This window comes from Rhinoraja longicauda, chromosome 5, assembly GCF_053455715.1.
Source record: "Rhinoraja longicauda isolate Sanriku21f chromosome 5, sRhiLon1.1, whole genome shotgun sequence".
NCBI classification, from domain to species: domain Eukaryota; kingdom Metazoa; phylum Chordata; class Chondrichthyes; order Rajiformes; family Arhynchobatidae; genus Rhinoraja; species Rhinoraja longicauda.
Window position 1 is genome coordinate 44,712,527 of NC_135957.1, and position 26,682 is coordinate 44,739,208.

At 40.7% G+C, this 26,682-nt stretch overlaps 1 protein-coding gene across 1 annotated transcript in view; it reads left to right on the forward strand.

Moving 5' to 3' along the window:
- Window positions 1-26,682, forward strand: part of LOC144593910 (exostosin-1-like) — a 117,443-nt gene that overhangs the window by 54,397 nt on the left and 36,364 nt on the right. Inside the window, exons 7-10 of the mRNA XM_078400042.1 lie at window positions 6,380-6,498; window positions 7,235-7,330; window positions 12,284-12,373; window positions 21,778-21,938. Of these exons, the coding sequence (XP_078256168.1) occupies window positions 6,380-6,498; window positions 7,235-7,330; window positions 12,284-12,373; window positions 21,778-21,938 (466 nt within the window). The remainder of the gene's footprint in view (window positions 1-6,379; window positions 6,499-7,234; window positions 7,331-12,283; window positions 12,374-21,777; window positions 21,939-26,682) is intronic.

The window sequence follows — 26,682 nt, forward strand, 5'->3', positions numbered from 1 at the left end:
GCCATGCATCCGCCCACTCACACAACCTGTCCAAGTCACCCTGCAACCTCATAGCATCTTCCTCACAGTTCACACTACCACCCAGCTTTGTATCATCTGCAAATTTGCTAATGGTACTTTTAATCCCTTCATCCAAGTCATTAATGTATATTGTAAATAGCTGCGGTCCCAGCACCGAGCCTTGCGGTACCCCACTAGTCACTGCCTGCCATTCTGAAAGGGACCCATTTATCCCCACTCTTTGCTTTCTGTCTGCCAACCAATTTTCTATCCATGGCAGTACCCCCAATACCATGTGCTCTAATTTTGCACACTAATCTCCTATGTGGGACCTTGTTGAAGGCTTTCTGAAAGTCAAGGTACACTACATCCACCGGCTTTCCCCTGTCCATTTTCCGAGTGACATCCTCAAAAAATTCCAGAAGATTAGTCAAGCATGATTTCCCCTTCGTAAATCCATGCTGACTCGGAACGATCCTGTTACTGCTATCCAAATGCTCCGCAATTTCGTCTTTTATAATTGACTCCAGCATCTTCCCCACCACTGATGTCAGACTAACTGGTCTATAATTTCCTGTTTTCTCTCTCCCTCCTTTCTTAAAAAGTGGGATAACATTAGCTAACCTCCAATCCACAGGAACTGATCCTGAATCTATAGAACATTGGAAAATGATCAGCAATGCGTCCATGATATCTAGAGCCAGACCATCAGGCCCTGGGGATTTATCAGCCTTCAATCCCATCAGTCTACCCAACACCATTTCCTGCCTAATGTGAATTTCCTTCAGTTCCTCCATCACCCTAGAATCTCTGGCCACTAGAACATCTGGGAGATTGTTTGTATCTTCCTTAGTGAAGACAGATCCAAAGTACCGGTTCAACTCGTCTGCCATTTCCTTGTTCCCCGTAATAAATTCCCCTGCTTCTGTCTTCAAGGGACCCACATTTGCCTTAACTATTTTTTTCCTCATCACATACCTAAAGAAGCTTTTACTATCCTCCTTTATATTATTGGCCAGCTTACCTTCGTACCTCATCTTTTCTCCCCGTATTGCCTTTTTAGTTATCTTCTGTTGCTCTTTAAAAGAGTCCCAATCCTCTGGCTCCCTGCTCTTCTTTGCTATGTTATACTTATTCTCTTTTATTTTTATGCTTTACTTGATTTCTCTTGTCAGCCACGGGTGCCTCTTACTCCCCTTAGAATCTTCCTCTTTGGCATGAATTGATCCTGCAACTTCTGCATTATTCCCAGGAATACCTGCCATTGCTGTTCCACCGTCTTCCCTGCTAGGATCTCCTTCCAGTCAAATCTGGCCAGCTCCTGCTTCATGCCTCTGTAATCCCCTTTGCTATACTGTAATAAGGACATTTCCGATTTTCCCTTCTCCCTCTCAATTTGTAGATGAAAACTTATCATATTATGTGGCCACAACCTTGGGTTGCACTGCAACAGTAATGGTTGGGTATTTATCAATAGCAAGTTTCTCAGTTAATGCCTGGCCAAATGCAAAGTAAAAATCAAAGCAGATTAATTTCCACATCCTTCCTAAATTTTAACTGCTGTTGGAAACTTCACAGCTATTTAAGATTGTGAATGCTCATGTACACATTTATAGTACCGCAGGAAAACTGTCTGCTTACTTCTAATGCCATATTTCTTGTCATTTAAACTAAACCAAAATAGCCTGAAGGATACAAGTACAAGATTGTTCATTGTGAATTGTTCTGCCTTTATCTTTAGTTTTGAGTGTGTACTTTGATCAGTCATTGCCAAATTAGAGAGAGAGAAGGAGAGATACTGGATTCACCAGGAAAGTTAAGTCACTGCACACATACAGTGCATTCAGAAAGTGCACTTCACTTTTTCCACATTTTGCTATGTTACAGTCTTATTTTAAAATGGATTAAATTCATTTTTTTAATCATCAATCTACACACAATACCCCATAATAAAAAAGTGAAAACAGGTGTTTAGAAATTTTTGCAGTAATTAACAAGAAATAACTGAAATATCATATTTACATAAGTATTCAGACCCTTTGCTGTGACACTCAAAATTGAGTTTATGTTCAACCTGTTTCCATTGATTATCCTTGAGATGTTTCTACAACTTCATTAGAGTCCATCAGTGGTAAACTAAATTGATTGGACATGATTTGGAAAGGCACACACCTGTCTATATAACGTCCCACAGTTGACAGTGCATGTCAGAGCAAAAACCAAGCCATGAAGATAAAGGAATTATCCGTAGACCTCCGAGACAGGATTGTGTCGAGACACAGATTTGGGGAAGGCCATAAAACAATTTCTGCAGCATTGCAGGTCCCAAAGAGCACAGTGGCCTCTGTCATTCTTAAATGGAAGAACTTTGGAACCACCACGACTCTTCATAGAGCTGGCCGTCCGGCCAAACTGAGCAATCGGGGAAGGGCCTTGGTCAGGGAGGTGACTAAGAACCCGATGGTCACTCTGACAGAGCTCCAGAGTTCCTCTGTGAAGATGGGAGAACCTTCCAGAAGGCCAACTATATCTGCAGCATTCCACCAATCAGGCCTTTATGGAAGAGTGGCCGACGGAAGCCACTCCTCAGTAAAAGGCACATGACAGCCCGCTTGGAGTTTGCCAAAAGGCACCTAAAGGACTCTCAGACCATGAGAAACAAAATTCTCTGGTCTGATGAAACCAAGATTGAACTCTTTTGCCTGAATGCCAAGCGGCACCGCTCATCACCTGGCCAATACCATACCTACGGTGAAGCATGGTGGTGGCAGCATCATGCTGTGGGGATGTTTTTCAGCAGCAGGAACTTGGAGACTAGTCAGGATCGAGGGAAAGATGAATGGAGCGAAGTACAGAGAGATCCTTGATGAAAACCTGCTCCAGAGCATTCTGGACCTCAGACTGGGGCGGAGGTTCACCTTCCAACAGGATAATGACCCTAAGCACACAGCCAAGACAACGCAGGAGTGGCTTCGTGACAAGTCTGTGAATGTCCTTGAGCGGCCCAGCCAGAGCCCGGACTTGAACCCGATCGAACATCTCTGCAGGGACCTGAAAATGGCTGTGCATCGATGCACCCCATCCAACCTTGCAGAGCTTGAGAGGATCTGCAGAGAAGAATGAGAGAAATTACCCAAATACAGGTGTGCCAAGCTTGTAGCGTCAAACCCAAGACTACTTGAGGCTGTAATCGCTGCCAAAGGTGCCTCAACAAAGTACTGAGTAAAGGGTCTGAATACTTATGCAAATGTGATATTTCAGTTATTTATTTTTAATTTCTAAACACCTTTTTTTGCTTTTTTATTATGGGGTATTGTGTGTAGATTGATGAGGAAAAAAATGAACTTAATCCATTTTTAAATAAGGCTGTAACGTAACAAATGTGGAAAAAGTGAAGGGGTTTGAATACTTTCTGAATGCACTGTAAAGGATTCATTTTGTAATTGAATGCAGATCAGCTCCATGCTACGATCATTCCTACCAGTGTGAGGAAACCTCTTGAATGAAAATACTTGCATCCCTGGGCATATGTGTGCTATTTGTATTTGAGTTATATTGTCGCGTTTCTATTCACAGATAGAAATCACCTTATTTTGCTGCAAAAATTGGAAGGAACATTGCAGCCTAGGTACAAACATGAAATCCTAATATAAATAGCGTTGAGACATAAAAGAAGAGCCGTAATAGCTACTGTTGCATGAAATTGTCTCATTTTATTTGAATTCCATTATGTGCATCTGTACTTCCTTTGTGTGACATTTTGACAGCTTTATAAATGATGATCCAGTATTTTTAATAACATCTTTCACATTTTTGCAAGCATTGACTTCAATTTTCTTTTTGCCTTTTCTGAGCATGTTGACATAACCTGTTGTGCAATTCTGTGTGTGTAGGCAGATCTTCCATATCTTGTGTTCTCTCTTTGATTATAGCGACAAACACTAAACAATGGCAGGTTTTTCATTTGTCTGGAGCCTCACAGATGGGCATGGTTGCGCTGTCATCCAATGCTTGATTTAAAGAGGTCTCAATGAACAGAGAATTTAGCAGTGGATGGTGCAGGGAACAAGGGTGATCCTTCTTTTCGCCCTCCCTGGTAAGCGCAATGTTCCACTGTGACCCCAGGTGAAAATTCCTTTAAATTATTACCAATTCATTGTCACCTTTTTCTTGGGTAATAATCTTGGCTTTTGGCATGAGTGAGGTAAAATTGTCACCACCGGTTGAATGAAACATATATTTTATTCACTAAGACTAAAGTCAGCACAGCTGCCTTAGTGCATGAATCTCTGTGAGGTTCCAACTTAGACTGATTATTGTTAGCAAATATAATGTGTCCATTCTGTCACATTCTGTCCAAGCTTTTCCTGTTCTTTGTGGAGCATGTGGTGCATTTCCTGTTTAAATCCCATTTGGATTCCCACCTTCGCCTTCAGCAAATTGACGATTGTATCAGTGCTCCTTCTTGCTTTCAGTCTGAACTCTTAACCAATTTCTACCCTGCTTTTACCTTCACCTAATTCATTTCTGACTCTTCTCTTGCCTTCCCTTCCTTGACTTCTTTCTTTTCAGAAATTAAGTTCATAACCAGCATACAGTAAAGGTCGTCAACTCCCCTAGCTACTCTGGCTCCATTTCCTCCCACCATGCTTCTCGTCGGGGCTCCTTTTCATTCTCAGTTTTCCATCCGTTCTCTCAATCCCACCTTCCGTATCAGTGCTTCTAATGCAACTTACCTTTTTCTCAACCACGGATTTCACCACACAATTTCTAAAGCTAGTTTCTGACTTCTCCAAAATGATGCCATAACAGACAAGTCTTCCCCGTTTCTCTTTTTCATATCCTGAGAGAACAGTTCAGCTTTGGGGGAGACCAAATGCTGCTTGCTTGAGGGTCAACACGTCCTCTTCTGATAAGAAATGTTATGTCCTCCAGAGTTCTACTGTTTCAGCTAATTGGCATTTCCATTTCAGATTTGCAGCATTCGCATTATATTGGATAATTATTTTACATTTACATTTCTTCTGGGATGCTTTTGTCCATTACTTGTTCTTTTGTCCCTTCTGTTATCTCTGCTGCTTTCCACCATACCAAAAGGGTCTTTGGTCTCTTTTCGCCTGTCCCCTTTCTCTGTACAGCAAAACTTGTTTATCTCTAACTATGCCTGGTTTTGATAAAGAGTCATTAACTTGAAATGTTAACTCAGTTTCATTCTCCACAGATGCAGCTGACTTTCTGAGTATTTCCAAAATTTTTGATTTATACTTCAGATTTCCAGAATTCACATAAATGTATTCCTATCTGTTTTCCAGGAGAGATAGGCCTAGCCATTCATCAGTGCCCTTCAAGACCAGATTCATCTGTTTTTACATAGCACACTGAACAGGGTTTTAGTCATGGGCCCAATGTTTAAATTTGAGTGTGCACTTACACAAATCTTTTCAGGCATTGTACCAAGGTGGAAAATGCAAAATGAAATAATAAGCAAGGGTGAGCCAGTGCATCATTGGAAGAGATGCATTGTATTTGTGGGTCTGGTGGTTGGAGCAGGACCTCACTGGGAGGATAACTTCAAAGTTTCATGAGGGTGGGATTGGGTAATGCATTGTTGAATCACAAGCTCCTGCTAGATGGTGGATGGAGGGGGAGGGCGAGAGAAAGGGGTTGACCATGTGTTTGATGGGGCAGGAAGGGTGTAGTTACCCATAGAAAAAAAAGATTAATGCCCCTCTTGTCCTCTTACACCAGTCCTATCCTTTATCTCAGATAGTTCAATGTACAATGAGGCTGTGAACATTCAGCGCTCTCTGAGGCCTATCCAGGTTCCGACAGTACTTCAGCAAATGTTTCGTCACAATGTATATTGCTGCAAAGGAGTTATGTCACTGGAATGGGAGGCTGAGATATTGATCCAGGGATGAGAGTTCTATAAAAACAGCAGCTGGTGAATTTAAATTTTAGTAATTAAATAAATAATTCCGTGAAATGTAATGAAAGTCCCAGCATATTGTAAAAATCCATCAGGTTCAGTAATGCCCTTCATGGATGTAAAAAAGCCATCCTAACCTAGTCTGGTCCATGTGTGACTCCAAATCCAACAAGGGGAGAGACACGTTGCCTTTCCTGAGATTTGAGGGATGGACATTAAAAGTCAACTTTGGGAGTGACATCCATATTTGGCAAACTGATAACTATTCTTCCAGTAAAATAATTAGTTTATGTCATTTGCATGAAAGATCAGCAAACAATTCTGCTTTCATAGGTTTTATTTGGTTTAATTTATCTTGTGTTGTTTGTTGAGTTGCTCATAACTGTTCGCTATTTCAGATATTATTGCTCTCTGCTCATTTATGTGGTCAATGATTTGTTTATTTAACAGGTATCAGTCCAAGTGAAGAGTTCACAGCAGTCATTCAGGCAGTTTCCCCTCTTTTGACACAATCCCAACCTATAGTTAAACTGATATTAGCTGTATCAAGATCAAAGTACTGCAAACAGGTATGTATTGAGGAGATAAGAATCATAACTCTTTGCAAAATGTTGATGGCACTGCTGTAGAAGTTAAGATTGTATGTTTTTAATTTCCTTCGCAAGATGCATTAATTCATCATCCATGGATACAGATTTTAATCTTATTGTTTCCTGAGATAAAACATTGTTCTTCAGAATCTCATTAAGGAAAATATGTGTAAAAAGTGGCTTACCCAGATTGGAAAGTTCTTGGGTTCCAGGTCTTCGTCTGATCTCCAAATGTTGTAACTGGGCCAGCATTAGAAGCATTACAATGCATCTGCAAAATACTTCTTATTAATTTGAACTCTATTCAGTTCCTTCAATGATGAAACATTGTTTCTTCAATGATTTGAAAATCATAACTTATGTTTACAATTAATTAATTTGTGGAAGAATATCATTCTAGTTCTTTCCTTAATTTAAAAAAACGTAACATTGATAGACTATTATGTAAAGAGTTTAATACATTTTCTTTAATTCATGTTGGTATTTATAAAGTATATTAATTATAATAGAAAATTAACTTACCTATTTTTTTAAACATGTTTCAAAATAAACTTTAAGATTTTTTAAAATATGTTTCAAAATAAACTTTAAGAGAACTTAAGTGAAAAAGTTTTGTCTAGAATGTTCTCCCTCTCTGATCTCTTCTGATCAAGCTCCTAGGAAAACAGTGTTTTTAATTTGACAAGCCAATTAATACATATACTTTTTTATTAAGATTGTAGTGTTATGGAACTGTGATAGGCCTTTACCTGCCAAGAACAAGTGGCCCTCTACGCCAGTGCCTATAACTGTGATTGAAGGAGAAAGCAAGGTGAGTCTGTTTTAAGCAACTTCATGATATTTGACTAATTTCAATTGGAAACAACATTTTTTGGTCACTCTTCTTAACTGAGAGGTATATTGACTTTGTTAAATCCATAGAAGGTTGTTTAAAATATCATGATTTTAAGGTTGTTTTCTCGCAAATCAGGCAACTATCCTAGTAACTGAAAAAGATTTTGGGGCTAAATGTGATTTCACATACAGATCAGCTTTTAGTTAATGTGGTTATCTAATGTGGAAGAATATACAGTGTACACAAAAGAGGAGCTGACTATTCATGCTCAACTGTCAGAATTAGTTCATGGTAGACAAGGCCAGAGGGCTCACTCTGAACAACAGGATAGGGTTCGGGGGAAGGGAAGGGTAAGGGGGAGAGGGTCAATGTCAGCAGCCTGACAAATCTTTGCACAAAAAAATGAAGATGCTTAATATGTTCAGTTTCAATTGTTTGGAAATAAGAGACCCTAATGGAAATAAACATCTTTAGGTAATGCAAGATTTAAAAAAAATACAGCTTCTGAATCCATTCACTATGTGAAATTTAACGGCAAAGGGAAAACACACTTTATTAAAGTGATGGTGGAACATTAAGACATGGTAATTTTGATATTATTTTGGGGTACTTTATGAATCTTAGAAAATAGTAGTGTCTTTTTACCTCCAATCTCTGACAATAGACGTTCCTTTTTTATGTTTAGATGTAAATAATAACTTGCTGGAATACTAAGTAATTAGAAATAAGGCATGAGCTTTGATTGCCAGTGTTCGATCCAAACTAGAGATCTAAACAAATCAGAGCCCTTACCGATGACTAAGGGAAGGTGGAGCCCACATTGGTCCATTGTTGGCTGTGGAAGAAGTGATAATGAAGGGATATATGGATGCAAACAGTGGAACTATCAGGATGACAAGGATGGGGAGGGGCAAAAAGAGTGGGAATGTAAGGGTATATTTCTAGTTTCCCTCTCTCATGACTTTCAGTCTGAAGAAGGGTCTCGACCCAAAATGTAACGTATTCCTTTTCTTCAGAGATGCTGCCTAACCTGCTGAGTTACTCCAGAATTTTGTGTCTATCTTCGAGGAGGAGCTTCTGCCTGTCTTGCACATGCATTTTTGATCCTTGCAGAATTTCTGGCCCTAGACTCATATAAATGTACAATTGGCTTAACCCTGGACCTGCTACCTAGACACATACATTGGTCCTGTACTTAAGGTGTGTTTCCATTAGTGAGAGAGTCTAAGATGAGAGAGCACAGCCTCAGAATAAAATGATGAATCTTTAAAAAAGATGAGGAATTTCTTTAGCCAGAGTGTGGTGAATCTGTGGGTCATTGCCACAGACAGCTGTGGAGGCCAAGTCATGGGATATTTTTAAAGCAGAGATTAACAGGCTCTTGATTAGTATGGGTGTCAAAGGTTAAGGGGAAAAGGCAGGAGAATGAGGTTAAGAGGAAAAGATAGATCAGCCATGATTGAAAGGTGGAGTAGATTCAATAAGCCAAATGGCCTAACTCTGCTCCTTTGACATAAACTTATGACTTGATAGAATTGTCTAAAATTATGAGAGGCATAGATAGGGTACAGTCAGAATCTTTTCTCAGGGTGGAAATGTCCGACACTATCTATGGCTCTTGTTTTAACTCTGTATTAGTTGTACAGTGGATGCATTACTGCAAATGTGTATGTTTCAATATACTATTATATGTGAAAAAATGTAAACCTGACTAATGACTCCTTTGGCCCAGTGGTTGCAGAAGAAATTTCAGACAATGTGCTATTAGAATGAGGTAATAATTGGCAGATTGTGGAAATCAGATTAATACTGATATCAAATTTGCTACTGGAGCTTATGAAAAATGAGATCTGTTGGATAACATGAATATCCTCGTTGGCAAAAAGGTGGAACATGTATGCGTGAAACCCACTACCAAAGTTTTGTGACCATTTATTTATTACATTAGTGTATTCCATGTTTTACATTAGTTGTGCGATTATCCCATGGACTAGATGGATATCTAGCTAGCTTTACTACATTTAGTTCACTTTTTCATAATTTACAGTGATTATATTAGGAACAGTACTACAAAATGCTTCAGCGCCATAGAATAGTAAAACTTAATGTGAAAGCAGCTGACAAGCAAAGTTGACTAAAGTATTTACAGCTGCGCAAAATCCCAAGCTGCATGATTCGTACTAACTCTATGTAGTTCAACTCTGAATTATTTTTATTAGAGAAAAGTGGCTGAAACATAAAGTCTCTAGAAAAACATCTGGCTTAACTTCAGATGTACAGATGTAAGGAAAAGTGGGAATTAAAGGAAAAGCATCAGTGGGAATCGAAGGAAAGTCTAAAACATTGTTTGCCAAATGTATTAAGTAATATCAAAATACACCACAAAAATGTACCAGGCCAGCAAAACAAAACAAAACTGATGGGGTTTAAAAGCATCTTTTGGTTCATCAAATAAAAATGCAGACCGATTTTTTTTAGCTTTATTGGTGAGATACAATGCATGAAATGAAAACAAAAATAAAACCACAGGCATCACACACGTAATTTACTATATGGCATATTTGAACAATGATTTACTTTTAATATTGAATAATAGTGAATTTTTTGGGCTAATTTGTGCCAGGGTTCAGCTGCTTGCAAACTAACATGTCATAGAGCGATGTAGCATGGAAATAGGCCCTTCAATCCAATACATCCATGCTGATCAAGTTGCCTGACCATTGTCCCATTGCCTGCACTTGGCCAATATGCCTCCATATCTTTCCTGTCCATACACCTGTTCAAGTGTCTTTAAATGTCATAATTGTATCTGCCTCTACCACTTTCTCGGGCAACTTGTTCCATGTAAGCAACACCCTCTGTGTGAAAGAGGTCCCCTTGTACCTTAAACATATGCCCTCTGGTTTTAGACTCCTAATCCCTTGGGGAAAAATGTGGTTCTTATCTATCTATGATTTTACACTCCTCGTGATTTTATATCTATCTGATATGGTCATTGCTCCACCTCCTATACACCAGGGAAGAAAGACCCAGACTATCCAGCTTCTCCTTATAATTCAAACCCCTTAAACCTGATAACATAAATTTCTTTTGCAGACTTCCCAGGTTAACTGTACATAATACTCCAAATATGGCCCAGCTGTAACATGACACCCTGACTCCTGTACTCAGTATCTGACTGACAAAGTCAAACAAGCCAAGTGCCTTCTTCACCACCGTGTCCACATGCGTTGCCACTTTCATGGAAATATGTACCTGCACCCCTGCATCTCTCTGTTCTACAATACCTCCTAAGGCCCTACCATTTAGTGCAAGTCCTGTCTTGGATTGTCCAATCAAAATGCAAAATATCGAATTTTTAAAAATTAAACTCCATCTGCCAGGGGGGCTGGGGGAGAGTGAGAGTAGGGGTGGGGTAGAGTGAGAATGGGGGAGGAGAGAGTGGGGGGAGGGGTGGGGGAGGGTGGGGGGAGGAGAGAGTGAGGAAAGGGCAGGTGGTGGGGAATGGGGGGGTGGGGGAGAGTGAGAATGGGGGTGGTGGAGGAGAGATTGGGGGGTGGATGAGAGTGAGAGGGGGTGGGGGAGGAGAGAGTGGGGGGGGAGGGAGGAGGGGGAGGGTGGGGGGAGGAGGGAGTGGGGGTGGGGGGAGAGTCAGGTTGGGGAGGAGGGCAGGGTCGGTTGGGGAGAAGGGAAGAGTGGGGGTGGGGAGGAGGAGGGGTGGGGGAAGAGGGACAGCGGGGGTGGTGGTGGGAGGAAGAGAGAGTGGGGATGGGGGGGAAGGGGGACAGTGGGGGTCAGGGGAGAGTGGGGGTGGGGAAGAGGGGAGAGTGGGAGGTTGAGAGAGGGGGAGGAGAGTGGGGGAAAGTGGGGGTGGGGAGCAGAGAGTGGGGGAGGAGGGGGTGGAGGAGTGTGGGGGGAGGAAAGAGTGGAGATGGGGGGAGAGTGGTGCTGGGGAGGAGGGCAGGGTTGGGAGGATGGAATAGTGGGGGTGGGAGGAGGGAAGATTGGGGTGGGGACAAGAATGGGGTGCGGGCAGGGAGAGTGGGGGTGGGGGAGGGGGGAATAGGGAGGGTAGGGGGAATGGGGATGGAGGCAGGGCTGGGTGGAGTGGGGGTGGGGAGGGGGTGGGGGGAGTAGGGAGGGAAGGGGGGAATGGGGATGGAGGCAGGGCTGGGTGGAGTGGGGGTGGGGTAGGGGGGATGGAGTGGGTCAGTGGGGGGAGGAGGGGGGGATAAAGGGGATTGAGTGGGGGGGGTGAGGGTGCTACACCAAATACGGAGAAGCTTTGGCTCCAGGGCTCACTCAGTCACACCCTCTCCCCTTTCCTGTTCCCCCTCTATGAGGAATGGGCCCAACGGGTCCACTTGGTCTAGTTAACTTTGAAACCCTGGCCCTTTATATATATATATATAGTCATTAATTGGCAGTGGTGGGGAGAAGTGTGCTATCACTGGTTAGATGATTGGTGGGGGTAGCATTTTGATTACATGGTTGGTAAATGTACACCTTGTCCATTGGGAGCTTAAAATGTCAATTGTGTAAGAATCAAATTTGCATATTTTTAGTGGCCATGTCTGAAATGGATCGAGTAATGAATACCTTCAAAAATGATACCAAACAAAAATGGAAGTGGGATTTTAAAAAGCTATGTTGAGAAAGATAAATTATCACCCATTAACCCTATTTACAAATATTATAGAAAAAAATAACATGAAGTTTACTAATAATTGTTTGCTTCAATAAAAAAATAATTGAATTATAATAGTTTTACTTTACATTTGCAGAAGAATATGTTGTTAATGATTTTTAAATTTGGGATAAAGTAGAAAAATAGCAATAAAAAACAAATTATTCGACAGACATGTCTTGTAAGGAAGTTAAATCCAAATTAAAGGCTGCAAATCTTACAGTGTCTATTTTTTTTTCCAGAGTATGAGCAACCGTTTTTTCCCATACAATGTCATCCAGACAGATGCTGTCCTCAGTTTAGATGAAGATACCGTGCTGTCAAACAATGAGGTAAGTCAGCAATTGGAAAAATTCGGTTTGTAACTTTGCTCATTGAATTGACTGGATTACTTATCAGGATAGAAGCTTGGATTCCCAATGCTCTTGGCTAGCCTTCAATCTTTAATAAAAATGTATCTCCTCCAAATCCCTCCTTCCTATATCTTAATAAACATTATGGTCCTTGTTACCATTATTCCTGCAGTTATCAACCATATCAATATCCAGTTTATTGGAACTGCTACATTTTAAGATTAAATGCTTTCATGGTTTGCTTTTCTTCATCTTGTCAGCATCCCTCTAACTTTCATCAGCACATGACATGTACATAATCATGACTCTGTGCAAAATCATCTCTTTTTCTCCCAGTGTTGGTAGCAATGCCTTCAATCTGCAATCCCTACCTTTCATAATTTCTTACCTAAATCATAGTCGAGAAATTGGATTGATTAGCACCTTTTTCGGTAAATATCCACATTGCACATAAAAGTGATGCATTGGAGTTGGCTCATGCTAACGATCATTCCCAGATGAAATCATACATAGAACAAAGAGCAGTACAGAACAGGCACTTCAGCCCACAATGCCTGTGCCAAACATGATGCCATCTTAAACCAACCTCCTATCAAGAGACTGTAGTCAGCTATTTTGTTAGCATATATGACAGTTTTGCACTTTGGGGTACAGACTTAATTAAGTCATTAAACAAGCATGCCTATTTCCAATTAGCAAGAATTCTGGATGGATTTTATTCTGAGAAAATGGTCTGTATCATGATTTTCCATAACTGGAAGCCTTATCCATTCAAATGCATCAAGAAACAGGACTTGAAAGCTAAAGATATTTTGTGTGTTTGTGTTTATTTATTTACTTGTTTATCACATAAATTCTACAAACGTGAATCTTACACTGTCTCTCAAATCTGTGGGTATTAACTTCTTACTTCTGTAAGGTTCGGTTACTAAATGGCCATAAGACAGGTGTTGAATGTATTTCGTACCTTGTCCGTTTTCTTTTAATTTAAAAATCGCAAACCTTAACATTGTAGGCCTAAAATATTTTTCCCAATTAAAACTATCCTTTTCACTACAAGACATTGGTGAGTATTGTGTTCAGTTTTGATCACCTCAATTTTCTTTAACCATCAATATTAATCTTTCCCTTAGATGGAACTAAAACATTTCCGTCTTGTAATTTGTTTTGTAAAATGGCAAAATAATAAGTGACCATGAATGTATTAATGTCAGGGCTCCTGAAGACAGACTTCAAATTAAAATTGTCATTTGTGGTCTGAAATAAACTCTTTGGTTTTCAAAACTAAAGCTATGCTATGACTTTCGTGATTACAGTTATGGCTACAAGAGGACCAGGGCTGGGAACTGAATATTCAGGGGTACACAACGTATAGAAAAGACAGACAGGTGGGCAGAGGGGGTGGGGTCGCTCTGTTGGTAAGGAATGATATTCACTCCCTTGCAAGGGGTGACATAGAATCAAGAGATGTAGAATCAGTATGGATAGAAATGAGAAATTGTAAGGGTAAAAAGACCCTAATGGGAGTTATCTACAGGCCCCCAAACAGTAGCCTCGACATAGGGTGCAAGTTGAATCAAGAGCTAAAATTGGCATGTCGCAAATGTAATGCTACGGTGGTTATGGGAGATTTCAACATGCAGGTAGATTGGGAAAATCAGGTTGGTACTGGACCCCAGAGTTTGTGAAGTGCCTCCGAGATGGATTCTTAGAAAAGCTTGTATTGGAGCCTACCAGGGAGAAGGCAATTCTGGATTTAGTGTTGTGTAATGAACCTGATCTGGTAAGGGAACTCAAGGTAAAAGAGCCATTAGGAGGCAGTGTAAGAAAATAACTGCAGATGCTGGTACAAATCGAAGGTATTTATTCACAAAATGCTGGAGTAACTCAGCAGGTCAGGCAGCATCTTAGGAGAGAAGGAATGGGTGACGTTTCGGGTCGAGACCCTTCTTCAGACTTACTCTACAAATTGAGAGGGAAAATCAGAAGTTTCAGTATTACAGTATAGCAAAGGGGATTACAGAGGCATGAGGCAGGAGCTGGCCAGATTTGACTGGAAGGAGGCCATAGCAGGAAAGACGGTGGAACAGCAATGGCAGGTATTCCTGGGAATAATGCAGAAGTTGCATTTATCCCAAAGAGGAGGAGAGATTCTAAGGGGAGTAAGAGACACCCGTGGCTGACAAGGGAAGTCAAGGACAGCATAAAAATAAAAGCGAAGTATAACATAGCAAAGAAGAGTGGGAAGCCAGAGGATTGGGACTCTTTTAAAGAGCAACAGAAGATAACTAAAAAGGCAATATGGGGAGAAAAGATGAGGTACGAGGGTAAGCTAGCCAATAATATAAAGGAGGATAGTAAAAGCTTTTTTAGGTATGTGAAGAGGAAAAAATTACTCAAGGCAAATGTGGGTCCCTTGAAGACAGTAGCAGGGGAATTTATTATGGGGAACAAGGAAATGGCAGACGAGTTGAACCGGTACTTTGGATCTGTCTTCACTAAGGAAGATACAAACAATCTCCCAGATGTTCTAGTGGCCAGAGATCCTAGTGTGGCGGAGGAACTGTAGGAAATCCACATTAGGCAGGAAATGGTGTTGGGTAGACTGATGGGACTGAAGGCTGATAAATCCCCAGGGCCTGATGGTCTGCATCCCAGGGTACTTAAGGAGGTGGCTCTAGAAATCGTGGATGCATTGGTGATCATTTTCCAATGTTCTATAGATTCAGGATCAGTTCCTGTGGATTGGAGGGTAGCTAATGATATCCCACTTTTTAAGAAAGGAGGGAGAGAGAAAACAGGAAATTATAGACCAATTAGTCTAACATCAGTGGTGGGGAAGATACTGGAGTCAATTATAAAAGACGAAATTGCAGAGCATTTGGATAGCAGTAACAGGATCGTTCCGAGTCAGCATGGATTTACGAAGGGGAAATCATGCTTGACTAATCTTCTAGAATTTTTTGAGGATGTAACTAGGAAAATTGACAGGGGAGAGCAGGTGGATGTAGTGTACCTTGACTTTCAGAAAGCCTTCGACAAGGTCCCACATAAGTGATTAGTGTGCAAAATTAGAGCACATGGTATTGGGGGTAGGGTACTGACATGGATAGAAAATTGTGGGGATAAATGGGTCCCTTTCAGAATGGCAGGCAGTGACTAGTGGGGTACCGCAAGGCTCGGTGCTGGGACCGCAGCTATTTACAATATACATTAATGACTTGGATGAAGGGATTAAAAGTACCATTAGCAAATTTGCAGATGATACAAAGCTGGATGGCAGTGTGAACTGTGAGGAAGATGCTATGAGGTTGCAGGGTGACTTGGACAGGTTGTGTGAGTGGGCGGATGCATGGCAGATGCAGTTTAATGTGGATAAGTGTGAGGTTATCCACTTTGGTGGTAAGAATGGGAAAGCAGATTATTATCTGAATGGTGTCAAGTTAGGAAAAGGGGACGTACAACGAGATATGGGTGTCCTAGTGCATCAGTCACTGAAAGGAAGCATGCAGGTACAGCAGGCAGTGAAGAAAGCCAATGGAATGTTGGCCTTCATAACAAGAGGAGTTGAGTATAGGAGCAAAGAGGTCCTTCTGCAGTTGTGCAGGGCCCTAGTGAGACCGCACCTGGAGTACTGTGTGCAGTTTTGGTCTCCAAATTTGAGGACGGATATTCTTGCTATTGAGGGCGTGCAGCGTAGGTTTACTAGGTTAATTCCCGGAATGGCGGGACTGTCATATTTTGAAAGAGTGGAGCGACTAGGCTTGTATACACTGGAATTTAGAAGGATAAGCGGGGATCTTATCGAAACATATAAGATTATTAAGGGGTTGGACACGTTCGAGGCAGGAAACATGTTCCCAATGTTGGGGGAGTCCAGAACCAGGGGCCACAGTTTAAGAATAAGGGGTAGGCCATTTAGAACGGAGATGAGGAAAAACCTTTTCAGTCAGAGAGTTGTAAATCTGTGGAATTCTCTGCCTCAGAAGGCAATGGAGGCCAATTCTCTGAATGCATTCAAGAGAGAGCTAGATAGAGCTCTTAAGGATAGCGGAGTCAGGGGGTATGGGGAGAAGGCAGGAATGGGCTACTGATTGAGAATGATCAGCCATGATCACATTGAATGGTGGTGCTAGCTCGAAGGGCCGAATGGCCTGCTCCTATTGTCTATTGTCTATTCTAAAACATTAATATCATCTGCTTTAGGAGAAAATTGAATCAATTTTTGCTCTCCTTAAGAGCACTGGGGGAGGGGGGAGGAGGGGGAGGATGACAGTGTGGTACCATGGGCGTGTAATCATTCTTTGCAACTTCCAAAGCCTCAGCAAAATTATTCTTCATAAATTGTCAGTTCAACAAAGTCACCTCAAGTGTCATCAGATATTCATTTAAATTATTCAACATTATTGAGTGAGGCAAGAGAGGAGATTACATGAGCTTTGATGAAGATCTTTACGTCTTCTCTATCCTCAGGCGAGGTCCTGCGGAACTGGAGAGTAGCTAGTGTTTCTTTAGTCAACAAGGGACATACGGACAATCCAGGGAATTATAGGCTGCCGAACCTCATGTCAATGATAGGGATACAATGGAGAGAATTCTTCAAGATAGGATTTACTCCCATTTGAAAGACAATGGAATAATTAGGGACAGTTAGCATGGCTTTACACATGGCAGGTTGTGGCTTACAAATTTGTTTCAGTCTTTGAGGAGGGGATGAAGGTGATTAATGTTGTCTACTTGAAACTCTCGTAAGGCATTTGATAAATTCCCCCAGTAGGTGATCCAGAGGATCAGCATGCACGGGATTAACACTGGCTTGGTTATATAGATTCAGAACTGGCTTGATGATCTGAGATAGAGGATTGTGATGGTAGGACAATATTCAATGACCAGTGGAGTTCTGCAGAGATTTGTGCTGGGACCTCTGCTGTTTGTGTGATGTATACTGGGGTCGCGGACAGTGAGGATGGCTTTCAAAGTATACAGCATGATATAAATCAGCTACAGAAATGGGTGGAGAAATGGCAGATGTTGATTAATCCAGTCAAGTGTGAGGTGTTGTACTTTAGAAGGTCAAATGTAAGGGGAACATATACAATTAATGACGTGGCCCTTAACAGCATTAATGTACAAAGGGATCTTGGGGTCCAAGTCCATAACTCCCTGAAAATGGCAACACAAGCAGTTAGGACTGTCAGGACTGTCAACTTTGATAACCCCAGAGACTAAATTTTTGTCGACACTTTTTGTGCTATGTTTAGTAACTTATTAACTTTATTTATATGCTGTAACTGTAATTATTTTTGTGCACAACCCGCAGGCATTGCCACTTTCATTTCACTGCACATCGAGTATGTGTATGTGACAAATAAATTTGACTTGACTTGACTTGACTTGAGAAGGCATGGGGGGGAAATAAAATCAAAATTCAATGCTTGGTTAAGCCAATTAAGCACTGATACTAGAGGTTATTCCCCATAGAATCGGCAGCTTTCTAAAAGCTTGTCAAATTGAGGCACACAGTGACATTGCAGCTGTGATCCAGAACAGATTGTTCCAGTATAATGAATCTGCTTCAAATATTCCATTTAGGCATTATCACTCCAATCATATTATTATGCAGCAGAGGTTATCCTTGTTTCTAAAGATATACTCCCATGCTTTAACATTTCACGGAAAAATATGTAAATACAACTGGGAGGATCTAAATGGCAAGAAATATTGTCCCTGAGCCTCAGCCAGACTGATGAGATGAAAATTTCCGGTCTCTGATGTCTAGAAAGGTCTTTCATGAAGTGTCTGAATTTCAGTTCCTTGAGGCAACTTTGTCTACAGTTAAAAAAAACTGCCATGAATTTGCTACTTAATTGGCAGTAAATTAGGGCGATTCCTCAGACGGAAGAATATGTCAAGTAGAAAAGTCCAGTCTGCCGAGAAATACTTTAAATAAATCTTTAACATAAATCAAACAACATTACAAAATTATTGTTTTTACTGGAACTAAAAAATAGAAATAGGATGTGTGCTGATAGAAACCTGAGAAAACAGCTGATGGCTATTTGTCATTTTCAATTGGATTTTCATGAAAGAAATCTCAAAAAGTACATGTCTAAACATATCTTTACTGATTCAAGCTGCTTAATTGAAAAGTAAAATAATGTATTAGCTGTAAATGCATGTTAATCTGTTAGCTGTAAATATAAATGCAGATTCACATAGCAGACCTTCATAACATCACACTTCTTTGTGCCTTTAAAGATTTTAAATAGTTATCATATGGAATGAAGTGAAGGTTATGAGGATAAAATATATTGGTATTATGTAAATAATTATGAATGTAAAGCAATGTGTAATTCTGGTCGATATTGCATTAACAACAGATATTAAGATACTGGTAGTAATTAAAAATGAAAAAATTTTATTATTCATTTATTGAATGTGGTTAGTAAAGGCATGCTCAGCATATATAACCCATTCCTAATTCCCGTTGAAATTTAGAGTAGTATTAGGCATGGAATTCCAATAGCTCAGTGATAGTACATTTCCAGGTTAGGACAGTGTGTGATGTATAGAGGAATTTGGAGATCCTGGTGTTACCATGAATTTTCACATTTATGGAAAGGAAGTATATTCAAATTTTACAGAGCTGACTCTTTCTTGGACTATAATTGTAGCTAGTAGCCACACATGGCATGTTTTATGTCCAGTGCTCCATTTTTGGTACATTTAGGTGCAATCTGTATCAAATTGTCATCATATCAACTATTGTTGGGCACTTCAGGCATGGTGAGGCCTTCTCAGCAAGCATTTGATGGTAATCCTTTTAATTAAGTCATCTCTCTATCCCCTATTCCTAAATCCACCCTGCCCCTCTAATCTTATCTACGACAGGCAATCGCCTCGCATACTTCATGCCCTGACCCCAAACATCCCTCCCTCCCATGCTAATTCTCCAATTGGCTTCAACCCCGTAATTAACCAAGGCCCAATCTTTGTACCAATCCCCAAGGGTCACCATCCCTCTGAGGCCCATAATGGAAATACTGGCATCCCCACCCACTTGTGCCTGGCCAGTTACATTGTCTCATAACTAAATCTGTTATACTAAACCATCTTTAAACTTCATACCTGGCAGTCATGTTTACAGAGTTTGATTATTTTTATTCTAATAATATTTTATTGAAATATGCATCTAAGCCTCCAAAACAAATATTGTTTTTTGAAACTATTTATATGCAAGTGCTATTGTGACTGCACAGATTTCTCCAGAACCAAAACACGTCGGCGATTTAAAAAAATGTAATCTTTAGATTTTTCACTACTTTTTCACCCAATCTAATGGTCAGGTTTTAATGCCTAAATGGATTATCTGTGACCAGTGGATTTCCACAAGGATCTGGGCTGGGACATCTGTCGTTTGTTCTATATATGAATGACTTGCATATAAATGTAGATGGGTTGCTTAGTAAGTTTGCAGATGACACCAAGATTGCTGGATTTGTGGACTGTGAGGAAGACTGTCATGGCATAGAGCCAGATCAATAGTCAATAGTCGTTTATTTGTCACATACACATAAATGTGTAGTGAAATGAAACATTACCCGCAGTTGAACAATAAGACCAATAAGAATAATCAATAAAAATGCAATAACACATACAATCACAAACTAACACCAAACAAAAAGAAACATCCATCACAGTGAGTCTCCTCCAGTCCCTCCTCACTGTGATGGAAGGCCACAATGTCTTTTCTCTTCCCCTGCCGTCTTCTCCCGCGGTCAGGCTGTTGAAGTTGCCACGTTGGGGCGGTCGGGGCTCCCGACATTGAAGCCCCCGCTGGGCGGTGAAAATCCCGCGGCCTATTCCAGGCCGCGCCGGACGGTGAAAGGTCCGCGGCGGGCTGACCCAAGCCCCGCGATTCGGGACGGGCGAACACGCTGCCTCTGCCGCTGCCGGAGCTCCCGATGTCGGCCCCCACCCAGGGGCCTGCGGGCTTCCGACGTCCACGCGGACCGCGCCGGAGCCTCCGGAGACGAGTCGCAGCCGCTCCCGCAGCATCCGAAGGCGGCCAGCGCCGCAGGTGGTGAGTCCGGGCCGCGGGCTCTGCGAACCAGAGCCCCAGGTGGTCCCAGGTGCATGGCCGCTGGTGGGCCGCAGCGGGAACGGAGACACGACACAGAAACAAAGGTCGCGTCTCCGTTCGGGAGAGAGAATTTTACAGTTCCCGTTCCCTCCCACCCCCCAAACATAACATACAAACCCTACACCATATTAAAACTACAATTCAGACAAAAACAACAAAAAACACAAAAGACAGACGGACTGCAGGCAAGCCGCAGCTGCTATATAGACCAGCTACAAAAATTGGTGAAGATACGACAGATATATCGACTCCTCGAACAATCACAATTTATTTTAGTCAAGTGTTCATTTTCTCAGCAGCAACATTCTTTCAATTCCAATGTGAACACAGTATATAAAACATGAAACTGGCTTTAATAATATATTTTATAATTATTCACTGAATATTACCCTATCTACTTGTATAACTGACAAACAATTGAATTACCCCATTCCCTTTCCTTGTTCGCTGGTTAATGAGCTTCTACTTTGCATTGTTCTTTTCCTCATTGCGATGTCCAGATTGGCATATCTGCAGGATGATCTTTGGATTTTCTTTCCATATTTTGTAAAATAATAAACCATCCAGGAAGAAAGGATGCAACCCATTGGGTCTGTGGAAACAATCCACAATCTTTCCATGCAACTCCAAAAAATCTTCTGAAACATTTCAATTGTATCCAGTTTCTCTTAAAAGTCGCAGTTGAGTCATTTTCTTACCACCCTTTGTGGTTAGATTGTAGAACTCAATAAGAAAATAAATTGCCAACATCTGCCTCAGTTCCTTTTCCAATTATCTTAACATTTTTGTACTCTGTTTATTGACCTTGTACTAATGAAACCAGTTCATCCTTATTTATTCCATCAATAGCCCATATTTTGAATGCTTCTGTTAAACCTCTCCATAGCCATTTTGATTCCAGAGAACAATCCAGTTTATCCATTGTTCCCACATGACTAAAGTCTCTCTCAGCTAGCAACATCCCAATAAAGTTCCTATGCACCATCAAGTCCTAACAAGATTTGAAATGCTTACAAGGTAGAGGTTTCTGCTAAATAATATGCAAACCAATATTTCCTCAATCTTCTTTTGTGGAGAAAGATCCAGAATCTTAGATTGTTTTTGTTTATTCTCAGAATTTCAAAACATGCTGCAGGAATATTAATTCCGTACTTTTCATGGGATTGCTTGCTACCAAAACAGAGGAAAGCATACCAAATGACAAAAAAAAAGATTGTTAACCTTATTATTTTATTCTTAGGTTGATTTTGCCTTCATTGTATGGCACAGTTTCCCAGACCGGATAGTTGGTTACCCAGCCCGGAGTCATTACTGGGACAGCAGCAAAGGGCGATGGGGATACACCTCAAAATGGACCAATGAATACTCCATGGTTCTGACAGGAGCTGCGTTTTATCACAGGTAAGTTTGACATCAGTTTGTTGCATCTTATTCTGCTTTTGTCTATATTTAGATTTCTTTTTGAGAGAACTAAGTTACTATAAAGACTGTATACTAGGAGAACATCACTTTCTTCAGCATATATTCTTCAGTGCACATCACTGAGGACCTTTCCTGGACACTGCACACAGACACAATAACAAAGAAGGATCACCAGCGGCTCTTTTTCCTGAGAAGACTGAGGAAGTTTGGCATGAACGCCAGCATCCTCGCAAACTTCTACAGATGCACCATCGAGAGCCTGCTGACGGGCTGCATTACAGTCTGGTACGGAAACTGTTCTGCCCACAGCCACAAATCACTACAGAGAGTGGTGAAGACGGCACAGCACATCATTGGCAACTGTCTCCCGGCCATTCAGGACATTTTCTACCGGCGGTGCCTGCGGAAGGCACGCAGCATCATCAAGGACCACAGCCACCCAGCACGCAGGCTGTTCTCCTTGTTACCGTCAGGCAGACGATACAGGAGTATGGCTGCGCGTACCACCAGACTTAAGAACAGTTTCTACCATCAGGCCTTCAGGCTACTGAACACATGAACACATTTCAAATCATATATGATGATTATTTTTTAATATTGTCTTTTTAACTATTTTTAATATTGTCTTTTTACCTTACTAATGTCATTTTTTAAATCTTATTTATCCATGGAATATTACTGCTGAGGTGACCCATTGTCTTGTCAAATACATTTCATTGTACCGTTGACCCTGTGCCAACCTACATATGACAAATAAAATGTATTATTATTATTATTATTATTATATATATCATGCAGAATTGTTTCAATTCAGAAACACCTCATATTTTAACGTTCTTTTACATATATTTTTATACTACCTTCAAATAACAACATTTTAATTTTAAACCACTGCATTATCCAGAGCATTTAGATTTCTTCTTACTGTTGGAGTTCATAATTTATATTGAAGACGAATTTCCCATAAATGTACTAAGCATTCCTTTGCTGTTATACCACACTTTAACTTCCAGGTTTTTGTTCTTTATCACTTGTGGAAATAATTTCACTTTTTTTGTTGTTTTAAAACGGTGAAAAATTTACTATCACACGTTGAGACAAAGGAAAATTTTAGGAAAATAATACATTTACTGTTGAGCAGAGTATATCATAAGATTATATTCAGTGTTCTGTGAATTAGTTAAAATATTAAAACAGCAAAATTCAGCTAAAATAATTTGCCGGCTATATTAAACATAAGTATAGTTTAATGTTTAGCACGGGTCATTTGCATATTTCAACGTAACTACCAAAATGGCTTTTAGGACTGAAGTTAATTTATATGCATTAACTCGTGGACGCAACTTTAATATAATTTTTGTCTATTTAAGAGCTTGACATACACCGATTAAATGTGAATAATCACATTTCTTGATTTTGCTTAAAGTCCACTACTAACAATTGCATTTTCCTTTGCCCTGTTTTAAACCGAGAGGGAGCGTTAACAGAAACAGTAATGTCGCACTTGCCATAAATTCAGGATGGAACAAAATGCTTTACAGCCAATTAAGCGGGATGCGGGGAGGCAGATACGATAGTGGTGTTGAAGAGATTTTTGGATGTAAAATTCTGCAATCTGTGCATAAATACTTGTTGAGCTGTACGATAATCTTTCACACCTGCTTCATCCTCTGAGAATTGACAGCATGATCTGATGTGTAGAAAGCACTTTCCAACTTTGCACCACAGTCACAGTTTATGCTAATGTAATCTCACTCTACTTCACAGGGAAATTCTGCACTCATAATAGGGAAGTATAAAATAATAAAAGTGTCCATTAGCTGCCATTGTAGTTTAAAGATAAACACCTGGGCAAAAACATATTGCTGTCATATTCACATCCCCTGTAGCACATCAAGCTTGAATCAGTTAACTCAGCATGGACTAGAATTCAAAACTTTAAATATATATATATATTTCAAAATAAACGTTAGTGCTCTTACATATTGGGCAAAAGTAGCCTGCTAAATTTAATTTTTGATTACCATTAACACATTTTCCAGGTTAATTTATAAAAATTCAAAAGTATCTTTCATTACTGTTGTAGGTGGATGAAAGAATATGTCTAAGGATTGTCTACTCATTAATAAACATTTGTTAAGATAAATAGCTTGTAAGCTTTTAATGATTTTCTTGCTTGTCCCATTGGTTTGAGCACTTTCACATGGAGCAGTTAAGTTGCACCTGAGGAAGTATCAGTTGATTATACCAGGTTGTTCATCAGGATGTATCTAGAACAAAGCAGCCGATAATATAGTCAGCTGTTGTTTTCTTGATCCCCAGTCAGGATTAATTTGAATGTTTAACATTTTTGTAAAAATGAATGCAATAGTATGTGGTTTCAACTTTCTTTGTGTCAATTATTTAATTTGAAATACAGTATGAAGGTTGTTATCCTATCAGTTGCAAAAAACATGGCATCCAAATGATATAATTGAAATGATTGAAACAAATTAAATATGACACCTTAGTTTAGTTTATTATTGTCACGTGTACTGAGGTACAATGAAAGGTTTTTGTTGCGTGTTATGCTGTCAGAGTAAAGACTATACATGACTACAATCAAGCTGTCCACAGTGTACAAATAAAGGGTACAACATTTTGTGTAAGATAAAGTCAGATTAAAGATAGTTCAAACGTCTCCAATGAGGTAGAAGAGAGGTCAGGACTGCGCTACAGCTGGTGAGAGGACAGTTAACTTGCCTAATAACAGCTGGGAAGAAACTGTCCCTGAATTGATGGTCTGGGCTACATCCACAACTCTGCAACTTGGATGCAGATGTTCCCAAACCATGCTATGATACATCCCGATAAGATCTTTCAACAGCGCATCTGTAGAAGTTGGTCGGGGTTGTTAGGTTCATGCCAAACTTCCTAAACCTTCTAAGGAAGTAGAGGCGTTGGTGTGCTTTCTTAGCCATAGCTTTTATGTGGCTGATCCCGGACAACTTGCTGGTGATGTTTATTTCTAAGAACTTGAAGCTTTCGACTATCTCTTCTTTGGAGCCATCAATGTTCAATGGTGCTTTGTACGTGTGTGATTCACTTCCTGAAGTCAATCACAATCTCCTTTGTCTTGCTGACATTGAGGGAGAAGTTGTTGTCTTGGCACCAGGTTACAAGGTTCTCAATCTCCTTCCTGTACTTTGTCTTGTCATTATTTGCTATCTGGTCCTCTATGGTGGTGTCATCTTTATACTTTTAAATTAAGTTGGATTTGTGTTTGGTTGCACAGTCATGAGTGTATAAGGAGTATAGTAGAGGACTGAAAATGCATCCTTGCAGGGCACCATTGTTAAGCATTATCCTAGAGGATGATTTGTCACCTGTCCTCACAGATTGTGGTCTATTGATCAGGAAGTTGAGGATCCAGTTGCAGAAGGGAGTGCTGACTCCAAGTTCCACGAGTTAGGAGATGAGCTTGGTTGGGATAATAGTATTGAAAGCAGAGCTGTAGCCTATGAGTAGGAGTCTGACGTAGGTGACCTTCTTATCAAGGTGTTCCAGGGTTGATTGTAAGGCCAGGGAGATAGCATCAGCCATGGATCTGTTGTTGCAGTTGAGAAACTGCAGTGGATCAAAGCTGCTCGGTAGGCTAGATTTTGGCACTGGGATAATAGTGGTCCTCTTGAAGCTGGTGGGTACATCAGAACGGAGTAGGGAGAGATTAAAGATGTCTGTGAACACTCTTGCTGTTGGTCCATGCATTTCTAAGGACGCGGTCAGGGACTCCAACCAGGCCAGTTGCTTTTCATGGGTTCACCCTCAGGAAGGCCGATCTAACTTCTTCCACATTGACCCTGGGAAAATGCACACTTGAGTCTGATGGGACAGATGTCATTGCCGTTGTTGGCCTTCTGTTCAAAGCGACCATAGAATGCATTAATTTCATCAGGGAGGCCAACACTTTCACCACGGATGCTGTCTGGCAACTTTGCAGCCAGTTATAGCATTCAAGTCCTGCCACAGTCGACAGGGCTCTGGGTGATTATACTGGGACTCAAGTTTATCCCAATGTTGTCTTTTGGCATTCCTCATGGCTTTGTGAAGATCGTAGCGAGATTTCTTCTACCGCTCGAGATCGTTTGACTTGTATGTAGCAGTCTTGGCCTTCATCTGGGAATTGACCTCATGGTTCATCCATGGTTTCCAGTTGTGGAACACTCAGATTCTTTACTTCAGCATGCATTCCTCTACGCATTTACTGATGAAGTCAGTCACGGCAGTAGCGTACTTATTCTGGTTAGCTGCAGATTCCTGGAAAATGGACCAGTCCAAAGCAGTCGCATAGGATGTCATCGGTTTTCATGGACCAGCACTAAAAGACTTTCTGTACCGTATCTTCCCACTTCAATTTTTGTATGTAGGCAAGGACTGAAAGCACAGCTCAATGATCAGATTTCAGAAAATGTGGCTGGGGAATGGAGCGATAGGTGTTTTTATGGATGTGTAGCAGTGGTCGAGGGCTTTCTGGCCCCTGGTGGGACAGGAGACAATGCTGATAGTTTTTTGGTAGTACGCTCGAGGTTGACTTGATTGAAGTCACTGGCTACAACGACCAAGGCTTCAGGGTGTTTTGGCTCAAGGCAATTGGTAGCGGAGTACAGTTCATTCAGAGCAAGCTTGACATCAGCTTGGGGAGGGATGTATACTGCTGTCAGGATAGCTGAAGTGAATTCTCGCG